A 13,405-nucleotide genomic window follows, 5' to 3' on the forward strand; every position below is an offset into this window, starting at 1 on the left:
GCCCAACCCTTGTGTGGGAGACGCAGAGTGGGGTCAGGCTGACTGCCACTCTCAGAGAGGTGAGAGAGACACAGACAAAGACAGTGCTAGCCTGGAGTGGGCTATGCTGTAATGGATGCAGACTCAGGCCCAGAGAAGGCAGGCAAGGCTTCTTGGAGGAGGGGGGGTCCCCTGGGGAGCTTGAAGAGTGAGCTGGGACTGGCCATGAAGCAAGGGGAAAAGGCACTTCAGGAAGAGGGAGGAGTTTGTACAAAGGCCCCTGCAGAAGGAAGGAGGTGGCATTTCAACAGAGCACAGTGCCAGTCATAGAGGGGCTGGTTCCTTAAGGGACATGTCTATATATCAGCTTGGTTTAAGTCAAAGTTTCTTAGCAGCGGGAGAAAGAAGCTGCTTTGCTGGGACTCTGCCCCCGCCCTAGGGCTCCTCCTGGGCCTTCCTGCCCTTCCGCATCTGCCGCCACTGGCCGATCTTGGCCAGAAGCCTCTCTGCCCAGAACTGCATTTGGGCTTCTCTCAGCTTCTGGCCAATTTGTGGTGTCAGGCCGATTTCCAGTTATTGCTCCAACTGGTTGAAGGGGGGCCACGGAGGCAGCCTCTCCCCATTGGGGTCCCTGGGTGGGAGGAATGAATGAAGGCTAAGGCCTCCCGCGTTGTCCCCTGGGGGAAGATCTGAGTCATCGAGGCCCAAAGCCACGTGTGCTGGCTTGTCACTCACCCTGTCCGGGCAAACTTGGTCCTCTGAGCCACCATGGTGAGACTCAGCTGCTTCTCCTCCTCTGTAGCTTCTGGAAAGGCTAGGGAAGGAACAGACCTGGATCAGAGTCAGGTGGGTCCTGGAGAGAACCCAAGGGTTCCCTGCACTGACGAGACGTGTGTGCCTACAAGCCCCAGCTTAGCCCGTTGGAGCCTGCAGCCCAAGGATCGCCTGTCTCTGTGTCCTCACCCGGCAGGGAGCTCTCATCCGTGAGGAAAGGACCCCCGAACATGAAGGCTATCTCAGCCCCATGGTCAGCCCTCACCCACTCAGGCTTGATCTCGTGAAAGAACTGGGTTGATGCTGGAACTCACAGAAAAAGATGGGGACTCCAGAATCTGTGGAGAGGGGGCTGCCTCAGGGTTAGGTACCGTCAGCCTGATCGCAGGCCCGGCTCATAGTAACTCCAATCCCAGTAATGATACTGATGATGACAATGTCATTATCAGCAAGCGCTTCCTGAGCACCCGCTGGCTGCCGCACACCATTCCACGTGCTTTCTGCGTCACCGCTCATTTCACCCTCCTGACAACAGACGAATTAGAGCCATTTTACAAATGAGGAAACTGAGGTACAGAGGGGATAGGCATCTTGCTCAAGGTCACAAAGAAAGGAGCTTGGAGTTGTTTGAGGGCTATGTCAAGGACTAGCCACCAGGCTTGGAGGAAGCAAGACTTTTCTCCCGGGAGAAGTGCTGAACGTGGGAAAAATCACTCGTGATTCAAATGAATCCCTGAGAATTGGTGATGAGCCCTGCTGGGTGACCTTTGATGAGTCACTGCACCTCTCTGAGCCTTGGTTTACTCGCCCGCAGAGTGGCCTGCCAGAGTCCCATCTGCATCCCGGAGAGGAAGCGGGGTGTGGAGGCAGTGGCAGGGTGTGGGTCACGTCGCCTGTGATAACCCAGCTCCTGGTTCAAAATGGAAAGGGTGGGGCAGGTGACCAGGGATAGATTCACCTCGGAGGTTTCTAGAGAAATTCAAGGAGGGTAAGATAATGGTGATGTCAGCCAGAATGTCCTGGAAGGCATTGCGTTTGATTTCTGTGTTGGAACTGCTGCCTAGGTATTCATCTATGATGCTGGGCATCACCTCAGGGGGCACATCCTGGGGCAGGAGGCCAGACTCAGGCCCACTCAGGTTCCGGAAGCCCCAGGAGACCCTCCCAAGAAGCCCCACACCCACCAGCATGGCCTCTTTCATATCCCAAGACTCATGTGCCCAGAACTCCTCCCTCCCTTGGGGGTTCTAGATAGTGTCTGGGCAGGATCAGGTCAGATCTGGAGCCAGAATGCCAGCTCTGCGATTGCTGCTTGGCTGTGTGATGTCAGCTAGGTTGCTGAGCCTCCATGAAAATTAGTTCCTGCCTGGCAGGGTTGTTTGGCAGCCTACATGAAGTTCCTAGCTAAGGGTTCTGGTCTTGAGGGATTTCCCGGTTGAAGTTAACCAGGAAGTTAGTGAAAGAACAAATCATGGGGGCTCCCCCAGAGCTCCAGAGAACAGTAATGAGGTTGTATGAATGGGGAGGGCTCTAGGGGTTCCAAAGTAGGGAGGGAAATATGCATAGATTGAGCACCCTCTGAATACTAACTCCCAGTAGACTTTTCAAATACAGCACCCATCATTTACAGATGAAGAAATGGGCTCAACGGCTAACTGTGGACAAGTGACCAGGGTTGGGTTTGGACTTCGGGTCCAACTGGCTCCACATCTGACAGGATGATCTTAACAGCTGAAGCTCTGGGATCAGACAGACCTGGCAGAAGTTCTGCCTCTGCCCTTTACTTATCATGAGACCTGGAACCTTGGTTTCCTCATCTGTAAAATGGAGATGATGAAAATTTCTATTTCACAGGGTTATAATGAGGATTGAAGGAGATGAATGCCTGTCCTAGGGCTCAGCACAGTCTCTGGCACATAGTATGGGCCCATTAGGGGGCAGTCTATGATGACAATGATGATCTTCCTTTGGGAACCACACTGACTCATGTGCAAGAGGATTTCTAGGTGGAACTAAAAGTCAGCAGTTGAACCAAGGGGTTTGGCAGTGTGGGGGTAGCTGTGGGGGATGGAGGGTAAGAGGAAGAGGAGGGTGCCCTACTATTCTGGATAGGATACCCACCGGACTACCTCTTCCTCCCTTTTGACTCACCATACTGGCCAAGTAGGGTTTCACCATGGCCAATATATCCTCTGTGCTCATCTGTTGCACCTTATCCAGGAAACCCCAGCCCTGTGGGGACATCAAGGTCCTCTTGTAACAGCCTTATCATCGCCACCCCCCACTCGCAACCATGAGCAGACAAGTGTTCACGGCCCAGTGAACGGAGCCAAGTGTGACCAGGTGCTGTAGGAGGGCCCACAGGGGAAGTTAAAATGCTGTCTTTATTTTATTATTATTTTTTTTCAAAGGGCACGGTTTTTGTTTAGTTTTTTTTAAAGCTTTTATTTATTTGACAGAGAGAGACACAGCGAGAGAGGGAACACAAGCAGGGGGAGTGGGAGAGGGAGAAGCAGGCTTCCCGCTGAGCAGGGAGCCTGATGTGGGGCTCGTTCCCAGAACCCTGGGATCATGACCTGAGCCGAAGGCAGTCGCTTAACGACTGAGCCACCCAGGCGCCCCAAAATGCTGTATTTAAAATGAAATTTTGTCGGAGCGCCTTGGTGACCAGCAACGAACATCTGAAGATCATGTGCTGAAAACAATTTCATTGACAATAGCATCAAAAACAAAATACTTAAGAATCCACTTCATTAACAAAGTGCAAGATTTGTACATTGAAAACTCAAAAACATAATTGAGGGAAATTAAAGAGGACCTATGTAAATGGAGAGACATCCTATGTTCGTGGGTTGAAAGACTTCATCTTGTTAAGATGATGATACTTCCTAAACTTATCTATAGATTCAGCGTGATCCCTATCCAAATCTCAGCCACTTTTTTTTTTTTTGGCAGAAATGGACAAGCTGATCAGAATTCATATGGAAATTCAAGGGACCCAGAATAACCAGAACAATTGTTACGGACTGATTTGTATCTCCACAAAAGGGTATGTACAGTCATGACCCCCAGGACTGCAGAATGTGACTTTATTTAGAGATAGGCCTTTGGAGAGGTAGTCAAGTTAAGATGATTACAAAGGTAATCATTAGGGTGGGCCCTAGTCCAATATGACTAGTGTCCTTGTAAAAAGGGACAATTCGGACACAGAGATGGATGGTACAGAAGGAAGACAATGTAAAGACTGAGGGAGAATGCCATCCATAAGCCAAGGAATGCCTGAAGCTACCAGAAACTAGAGAAGAGGCATGGATTCTCTCTTACAGTACTCAGAAGGAACCAGTCCAGCTAACACCTTGATTTCAGATTTCTAGCCTCTAAAATTGTGAGGCAATTGATTTCTATTGTTTAAGCACCCCCACCTTGTAGTCCTTTGTTATGACAACCCTAGCAAAGTAATGCAGCAATCTTGAAAAAGAAGAACAAAGTTGAAGGACTTATACTTCCCCATTTCAAAACTTACTACAAAACTGTAGTAATCAGGATAGTGTGGTATTGGCATAAGGATAGACATATAAATTAATGGAATAGAAGTGAGAGTCCAGAAATAAACCCTTACATTTATGGTCAATGATTTTCAGTAAGGGCACCAAAACAATTCAATAAGGAAAGAAAGGTTTTTTAAACAAATGATTCAGGAACAGGTGGATAACCACATGCAAAAGAATCCCTAACTTAAACCATATACAGAATTAACTTCAAATGAATCAGACCTAAATATAAGAGCTAAAACTATAAAATTCTTTGGGAAAAACATAGAGGTAAATCTGGGTGACTTTGGATTAAGCAATCCCTTCTTAGATATTACTCCAAAAGCACAAGCAACAAAAGAGAAAATAAATCAGACGTCATCAAAATGAAAGTGTTTTTTTTTTAAAGATTTTATTTATTTATTTGAGAGAGAGCACGAGAGAGGGGAGGGTCAGAGGGAGAAGCAGACTCCCTGCTGAATAGGGAGCCTGATGCGGGACTAGATCCTGGGACTCCAGGATCATGTCCTGAGAGCCACCTAGGCACCCCAAAATGAAAGTTTTTTGTGTTGTAAAGGATACCATAACAAAGTGAAAAGACAACCCATGGAATGGCAAAAAGGATTTGCAAATCATATATCTGATAAGGGATTTGTATCTACAATAAATGAAAAACTTACAATTCAACCATAAAAAGACAATGCAATTTTAAAACGGGCAAAAGACTTTGAAAGACATTTCTCCAAAGAAGATATAAAAATGGCCAATAATCACATAAAAAGATGCTCAAGTCATTAGGGAAATGCAAATCAAAACCACAATGAGATACCACTTCACACCCACTAGGATGACTATAATCAAAATGAGAGCTAATGACTGTTGGCGAGGATGTGGAGTAATTGAAATCCTCATACATTGCTGGTGGGAATGTGAAATGGTGCAGCCACTTTGGAAAACGGGCAGTTCCTCAAATAATTAAACAGAGTTACTGTAGGACCCAGCAATTCCACTCCTAGGTATATAACCAAGAGAAGTTAAAACATACACTTGTACATGAATGTTCAGAGTAGGATTACCCATAATATCCAAAGAGGTAGAAACAACCCAAATATCTCTGAACTGATGAATGGATAAACAAATTGTACTGTTATCTATACAAGGCACTATTCAGTCATAAAAAAGAAGGAAGTACTGGGCGCCTGGGTGGCTCAGTTGGTTAAGCGACTGCCTTCGGCTCAGGTCATGATCCTGGAGTCCCGGGATCGAGTCCCGCATCGGGCTCCCTGCTCAGCGGGGGGTCTGCTTCTCCCTCTGCCCTCTTCCCTCTCGTGCTCTCTGTCTCTCATTCTGTCTCTCTCAAATAAATAAATAAAATCTTAAAAAAAAAAAAAAAAGAAGGAAGTACTGATATATGCTCCAACACAGATGAGCCTTGGAAACATCCTATTGGATGAAAGAGGTCAGACAAAAGAACCCCACACATTGTAGGATTCTACTTACTTGAAATGTCTAGGAGGTACCTGGCTGGCTCAGCTGGTGGAGCATGTGACTCTTGATCTCGGGGTTGTGAGTCTGAGCCCCACTTTGGGTGTAGAGATCGCTTGAAATGTCTAGAACAGGCAAATCCACAGATCTGACAGAAAGTACATTAGTGGTCGCCAGGGGCTGGGGGGAGGCGGGATGAGAAGTGACTGCTAACAGGTACGGGCTGCATTTTAGGGTGATGCAAATGTTCTGGAATAAGATAGTGGTGACGGTTGCACAACTTTGTGGATATACTGAAACCCACTGAATTATACGCTTTTTAAAAGGGTAAATTTTATGGTATGTAAATTACATCGCAATAAAGTTGATATTTTAAAAATTATGGTCTGCAAATGCCGGTGAAGTTGTAATAAAACCTGTAGACTCAAGTTGCTGGCCGCAGGTTAAATCGGCACAGCAATTTCACAAAGTGCTATGCGAGCGGCAATGTGTAAGAGGTGGAGAGGTCTCCGTAAGATGTATGGATTACTTTCCATAGCTAATGCTTCCACCATGGACATTTAGTAAACATCTAGTCGGCTGAGCAATGTACGGTTGTGCCCATATGGATGACAGGGGGAGTAAAGAGAATGCCTGCACCAGCGAGGAGGTGAGCAGTCCCCTGAGCCACCCAATTCCTGAGAAACATCCTTGGCTACAAAGTCCCAGGCACAGCATTCTGCACCAGGCAGGCTTGCCTGGGTCTTGGGAGCCAGCCAGGTTGGCTCTTCCTCACCGTTCAATTCATGGCTCTCAGTTGACAGTGTGGGGCCAAGGCTGCCTGCCACTGTTTCCCCTTAACACTCTTCTGCCATTACACACACCTCCCCCCCGCACACACACACACATACTGCATACACACACCTGGCCTGGAAACTTCTACAAGCTTTTTCCTTGAATGTCAAGATTGCCTGTCATCCAACAAAAACCCAAATGTCCTTCCTGGAGAGCTATTCCAAAGGAAGAAATCAAAGGACAAAATCTATGGATGTGCAGAGGTTCACTGCCCTATTAGCTTCGGTCGTAAAAACTAGAAAGTACCCAAGTGTGGAAATTAAGGAATATTATGATGGGACCCTCCCTTTGTGGAAGGTTTTGCAGTCATTAAAGTCAATCACCGTGGGGCGCCTGGGTGGCTCAGTCGTTAAGTGTCTGCCTTCGGCTCAGGTCATAATCCCAGAGTCCTGGGATCGAGCCCCGCATCGGGCTCCCTGCTCTGCGGGAAGCCTGCTTCTCCCTCTCCCACTCCCCCTGCTTGTGTTCCCTCTCTCGCTGTGTCTCTCTCTGTCAAATAAATAAATAAAATCTTTAAAAAAAAAAATTAAAAAAAGTCAATCACCGTGAAGATGGGTAGAAGAAGGAGAATGATAGGAAAGATGCTCAGAAGGAAAGCATGATGTTAACGCTTTGTGTGGGGAGTTCTGTGCACCTGCAAGGGACTGGAAGGCACTTGGGCCATGATGTTTAGGCACAGAGTCATACTAACCAGTCTCATAGAGTTTGATGTATAAACCAGACACCAAGGCGAGAATATGCTGTGAATCAGTAACTGCCCAGAAGGCTACTTTGTGCAAAAGCTTGGTTTCCAAGCTTTTGCTTTGGGAAAATTAAGCTGGGTAACCTTAAGCAAGTCCCATAAACCTCTCTGAGCTTTACTTTCTCACCTATCAAATGGAAGCGTCAGCTCATAGGTTGCGGTGATGATGTTGGGGTGGCAGAGGACTGGCTAGGGCAGGGCCTTAAAAGCACAAGAGCCAGAGGACACTCACCCTGGGGATGAGCCAGCCAAACTCGTGACTGTGGACACCCACGAGGAAGGGCACAGAGTGGAAGTGCCTGTCCCTCAAGAGTTCCATGGGGCTCTTGGGAAAGAAGGTGCCATCAACAGTGTAGGAAGCCGTAGTGTTCTGCAGGAGAAAGCAAGGCACGGGTCTTCCCAGTCAGGCCCATGCCTTAAAAGATGGCATGCGGGGGTCCCCCGGCTGCGTGCCTGGGTGGCTGAGCCTTAGAGGGGATAGAGGTCACCAGGGTTGGAGGACCAGGAGCAATAGGGAGACCAGGCAATGGATACTTCCAAGCAGACCTCTTTCCTAGAAGAGCTGGCCCTGCATTCATGCTCCCAGGCCTGCTTGGGCCCTCCATCCCTTCCCCTCAGGGGTGGCTGCCCCAGCGCTCACCCCAGACTGCTGATTGCTTCTCTGCTCCCACAGGAGCTGGACGGACCCCTCTGCACCATTGCCTGCCACCGCCCCCCGAGAGGTAGGCATACCAACTTCATGTTAAGGATCTGCTCTTTGCCGTCTGCCGAAGGCACTGAAACATCTCAGCCGAAGAGGCAGAGCTGCAGCCCAGGGAGTCTGCGAGGCTCTGGGGACAGACAAGAGCCTGGCCTCTCCCTCACCCATCCACCCCCACCTTCCAGCCCTCTGCCTCCCACACACAATGGGTGTATCTGTGGGAAAGACGGGGCAGTGATGTCAGAGATGGGGCCTCGGGACTGGCCAGAGACCTGCCGCCAACCCTGAGAAGGCTTCTTTGCCCACAGCTTGGGTGGTCCCCAGGCACCCCGTGTGTCCCCCATTACATCATACCGTCATTATTTGTGCGGGTAGTGGAGTCCCCTTTACCCCTCTGAGAACAGTGTCATTATCTAGTTAACCATATTCCCAGAGCCAGCGGGCTCAGTCAAGTTCCGCAGAGTGAGTTAAGGAAATGAGACAGGGTTCAGAGAGGAGGGATTCCAGCACGGCCAGTGTGGCGGGGAGGGGACGACAGGGGCTGCCGAGGCCTGAGCCAGGCTGGGGAGTCAGCTCCCTACTGGTGACACCCTCTGGGACTTCAGGGCAAGCAAAGGGTGGGCTGTGGCCGGCGCACGTGGGGTGAGAGAGGCAAAGAAATGCAGACCAGAGCCAGGACCCTCGGGTTAGGATCCATTAACGTTGGCATGGTGACGATCCCACTCTGAGCTATGGCCCTGTAGAAGAGCCCTGCAGCCAGCGGGGACAGGACCTGGGTGCCGTGTTGAGGACAGGGGTCTGTCCGGGGAGGGCAGAAATGCTGGGCGGTCTGGGGCCACGGGAGATACTCTTGCCAGCCTGTGGAGACTCACCAGGGCAGAGACGATGCAGGTGCCAGCCGAAGCACCTAAGATGGTGACAGAGTTGAGGTCACCTCCAAAGGGGGAGATGTTCCCCTGCACGCAGTTCAAAGCAGCCACCGCATCTAGGAAGCCCCAGTTGCCAGGCGCATGCTCATCCCCAGTGCTAGGGGGCAGGGGTAGGCAGTGGTTAGCGGAGGCGGCGGGGCTTTTCCTCAGCCTTTGCCGATTTGCTCCGAACCAGCCGCCGGGCCGGCAGACCCTTCCCCTTTCCCCAGGTCTGGCCTGGCTGTGAGGCATGCTCCGTAGCCCCCTGCCCAGCACGTGGTGTGGGGTGCCTAGCTGGGGGGCCAGCCAGAGCTTAGTGCTCCTTGCCCCCGCCCCTTGCTGGGATCCAGGCCCCAGACCAGCAGTCAACAGTTCCTGTCCAAAGGACCAAGTTCTCTGTATGCTTCTGGCTTCGGGAGAGCCCCTTCCCCAGAGGGGAGCGATGGGGAGCCTCCTTCTCTGCCCCGGACGGCATTCGGGAAGGGTCCTTTGCTCTCCAGCCACCCTGCTTGCCTGAGAAATCTGCATTCAAGCTCTGGATCCCTACCCTAGTTCCCCAATTGCCCTCACAAGCTGGCCTCTCCCAGTGCCAGCAAAGCCCTACCCCAGGCTGGCCACCTCACCTGAGGAAGCCAAGGAACCCCAGGCGGTACTGGACGGTGACCACTACCACATCTCCGTAGGCAGCGAGGGCTGACCCGTCTTGGCAGGTGGCAGCACCCGCCACCAGAGTGCCTCCATGGATCCACAGCATGACCTGCAGAGAGGCCATGGGGCAGTGACCCCCAGCTCCTGGGACACCAGCTGCCCTCCCATCAACCCAGGGTATTCTTGGGACCCCTGAGGCAGTATGAGAACGGGGCTGGGGAGGGGACAGGCCAGGCAGAGCCGGATGTGCAGACAGGACCCTCAGAGCTGCACACCGGCCGCCTGGCCCCTGCAGGGGCCTTAGCGGGGCTGTAGCTGTTGAGGATCAGGCAGTCCTCTGAAACAGGTGCTTTCCATTCAACACAGATCTGCTGTTGTCCATTCTCTCCAGATCCTGCAGACACCTGTGGCTGGGGATGTGCCCAAGGGCCAGGGGGTCAGCCCATCAGCCCCGCCATCTAGATCCCTGCAACCTACCAGCTTGTCCACCTCCAAGGGGCTACTCACATCGCAGGGGCATTGCTGGTATCCCCCACAGCCTCCCAGGACTGCGCTGGGCGCGCGGCTGAGAATCGGCCAGGCCCCAGAGGTGCCTGCGCGAACGGGAGGCCCAGGAAGACATTCACCAGGTGGTCTGTGCCCCTCATGGCCACCTGCCGGCCTCGCACGCGGCCCAGGGGGGTGTCCACTGCAGGCTGTGTGACCTCAGGCCCTGCGGGCAGGACAGAGGGCCAGCGAATGAGTTTGCAGCCTCCACAGGTGATGGTGGGGGGCCGGGCAAATGGACTCACTACACAGTGGTTCTTGGAGCACCTACTCTGTGAGCCCTGTTCTGAGCACTTTGCACACAGCACCGTGACTAACCTTCCCAGCAAGCCCGGGAGATGGGCCCTATGATGACCCCCCACTTTGCTCCCCCCTCGCAGGTCTGCCACTCTCCTCTAGGCCAAACCAATCCCCTGAGGGTGAACTAGGTTCTCCTGGGACCCACAGACCTGTCGTGGGGCTTTGGGCCTTGGGCTAGCCATTCACCCTCAGATTTCTCATCTGCTAAATTAAGTGTAATAACCATGTCTTTTCGTTTTCTTTATTTTGACACCTTGCAGACTGGAGGGACTGCGGGTTCCAGGGCTGGCCAGTCCTCAGAGATAGTAAACAACTCACTGAAAGGTGTCTTTCAGATGCGAACCAACCAATCCAGAGCCTGTGCCCCCAGCCACCTTCTCTGGGCTTCTCAGATTCCCCACCACTAACCACCTGCCCTAATCACCCCAGGGCCAGATACCAGATAATGAGGGACCGCCCCATGCCCCAGAGCCCACTGAGAACATTGGAATTAGCCAATCCAGAACCTGCTTAGCCCCCTGGCCGCTTCTTTCTGCAAACAATAAAGGTTCTTGCCCACGGTTTCCCCTCCCCTGCTCTGCCTCCTGACTGACCCATGCTTCCCTGCATGCCGCTTGTTTCTAGGACCTGGAAGGAAACCTTTCGTGACCCTCCCTTCTGTGTCTGTGTCTTGCTGATTAATCAAATCCTGGGTGCCCTGAAAACATAAGGACAATCATGTCCTCTGGCAGGCCTGCTCTGGAGACCACACATGACCACAGTGGCAGAGACCCAGCCCAGAGAGGATGCACACAACCCCTGGCATTTCTTGGAACTGAGGGCTTCTTCCCTGAGCAGGCTGTCCACCCCTCCCCGTCCCTGCCTCCCTCTTGCGCCTTCCACCCAAGTCCTCCCAGCAACCCTGAAGCTCCCCCCTCTGCAGGCTAAGCTGGCATGTCTTACCAGTGGCTGAAGCAGGGAATGCCAGGAGCAGACAGGGCACCCACAGCTGGACCCTGGACCCACTTCTTAACACTGTCCCCATGCTCCTCACAACTAACTGGGGGAAGTGGTGGAAGGTATAAGAAGGCCCTGCCCTTTGGCACAACCAATCTCTAAAGGGTTATGTTATAAAAACCTCAGTGGCCCTACGCATCTGGCTGGTGGCCAGCCCTAAGACCCAGTACCCAGGTGGGGGAAGGAGGGCTCAGAGGGTGCACTGCAGGGGCGTGGGTGATGCGATATTTCGTGAGGGGGGCGGGAAGGGGCGGGCAGGCGGGGGGAAGGGTAAGAGTCTGGGCTTTGGAGCTCTGCAGCCCTGGGCTCAAATTCCAGCTCTCCTGGTTCAGTGAGCTCCACCAGACCCTGTGCGCTCATTACAAGAGACACACGCCACTGATCTGAGGGAGTGGTGGCCAGTGACTGGGCTGAAGTTCCGAGGGAGCCCATGGCTCGGGGCAGAGCTGGTGTCCAGTCCTGCTGGCCAAGGGGGTGCCTGAGCCCTGATGTTGGATGGAGGGAACTGAAGGTGATGCTCTTTGTTGTTGTTGTTTTAAAATTGAGATTAAATTTATATAACATGCAATTAACTATTTTAAAGTATATAAATCGGTGGCACTTAAGTGTATTTGCAATTTTGTGCAATTACCACATCTCTCTAGTTACAAAACTCTTTCATTGCCTCAGCAAAATATCCCATACCTGTTCAATAATCGCTCCCATTGCTACGCGACCCCATCCCCTGATAACCTGATAACCATTCGTCTGCTTTCTGCCTCCCCGGATTTTACCTACTCAGGATATAGCACATAATAATAACCAGGCAATATGTGACCCTTTGTGGCTGGCTTCCTTCACTTCGCGTAATGTTTCTGAGGTTCAATCAAGTTGTAGCACATATCAGTCCTTTGGTCCCATTTTATGGTCGAATAATAATATTTCACTGTATGGCTATATCACAATTTGTTTTTCCATTCATTCAATGATGGGCATTTGGGTGGTTTCTACCTTTTGATTATTCTGAGTAATACTGCTACAGATACCCATGTACAAGTTTCTGTGAGTTCCTATGTTTTCATTTCTCTTGGCTACATACACTTAGGAATGGCCTTGTGGTCACCTGGTAATTCTGTGTTTAATGTCTTGAAGGGCCGGCAAACTCTTTTCCATTGTGGCTGGCTGATACCCTTGTAAAGCCTCAGGGCCTTGGGCCTAGGTGGCCCTGCCACGGGGCCCCAGGACTGAGGATGCCCAGGGTGTGTTTTGGGCGTGATTTTCTCATGTCCGCGCCCTCTCTTGAGGCTCCTCAAGTAACAGGGCAGAAGCAGGGCACTGCCCTCAAGAGGCCCTCGGGCTCCTGGCGGGAGGATCTGAGGTCTGCAGGTAGAGAGAGTGGAGGAAGAGGAGCAGGAAGCTTCTTATTCACAACTCAAATCCTACTCTGCATCCCAGAATGACGTGATTTAAGGGCCAGACCTCCTGCGTTCAAATCCCGGCCCTGCCGAGCACTGGCTGTGTGACTTTGTACCCAGAGCCCTGGGTCTGGTTTTGTCGTCTGGGAAACAGTGATGATTCTAGGAAGCACCTCACGGGGTCTCAGGTTACATGTGTGAAAACACAAGACACGGAACCAGAGCCACTGGACGTCTGTTCTTGCCTCAGGCCAGGCGTCTGTCAGGGTGTCTATCTCTCTGGGACAGCCTCTACCCCAAATAAAGGCAGGACTCACCTCTGGGCCTTAGTGTCAGGAGCACGGCTGGCGGGGAGTTGGGATGGTGGGGGGGATGTGTGGGGAGTGCGGGGCACTGGCAAATATTTACTGATTCGAACAGAAGTGCTGGCTCAGTGAGGAGCTGGGTGAGGGTCATGCCTAGACAAGATGCCAGATTCTCTCCTGGGGTTCCAGCTGGCACTCAGAGCTGGAGGGGCCCAGGATCAAACTTCCCTCCCGGATTGTCTCTGGCAGGCTTCCAGGTGGGGT

General features: G+C 51.7%; 1 protein-coding gene across 1 annotated transcript; it reads right to left on the reverse strand.

The window, feature by feature from the left end:
- Window positions 1-414: 414 nt before the first annotated feature.
- On the reverse strand, window positions 415-11,603 carry CES3 (carboxylesterase 3). The gene is given in 15 exon segments (XM_081807877.1): window positions 415-610; window positions 715-793; window positions 943-1,038; window positions 1,041-1,091; window positions 1,712-1,859; window positions 2,905-2,985; window positions 7,577-7,714; window positions 8,073-8,174; window positions 8,712-8,816; window positions 8,917-9,070; window positions 9,576-9,709; window positions 9,876-9,946; window positions 9,949-10,004; window positions 10,108-10,312; window positions 11,389-11,603. Coding segments are annotated over 15 exon segments (1,698 nt in total). The 5' UTR covers window positions 11,471-11,603.
- Between the last annotated feature and the right edge of the window lie 1,802 nt (window positions 11,604-13,405).

The sequence above is a fragment of the Leptonychotes weddellii genome, chromosome 16, assembly GCF_054177405.1.
Source record: "Leptonychotes weddellii isolate Sample4059 chromosome 16, ASM5417740v2, whole genome shotgun sequence".
Taxonomy (NCBI): Eukaryota; Metazoa; Chordata; class Mammalia; order Carnivora; family Phocidae; genus Leptonychotes; species Leptonychotes weddellii.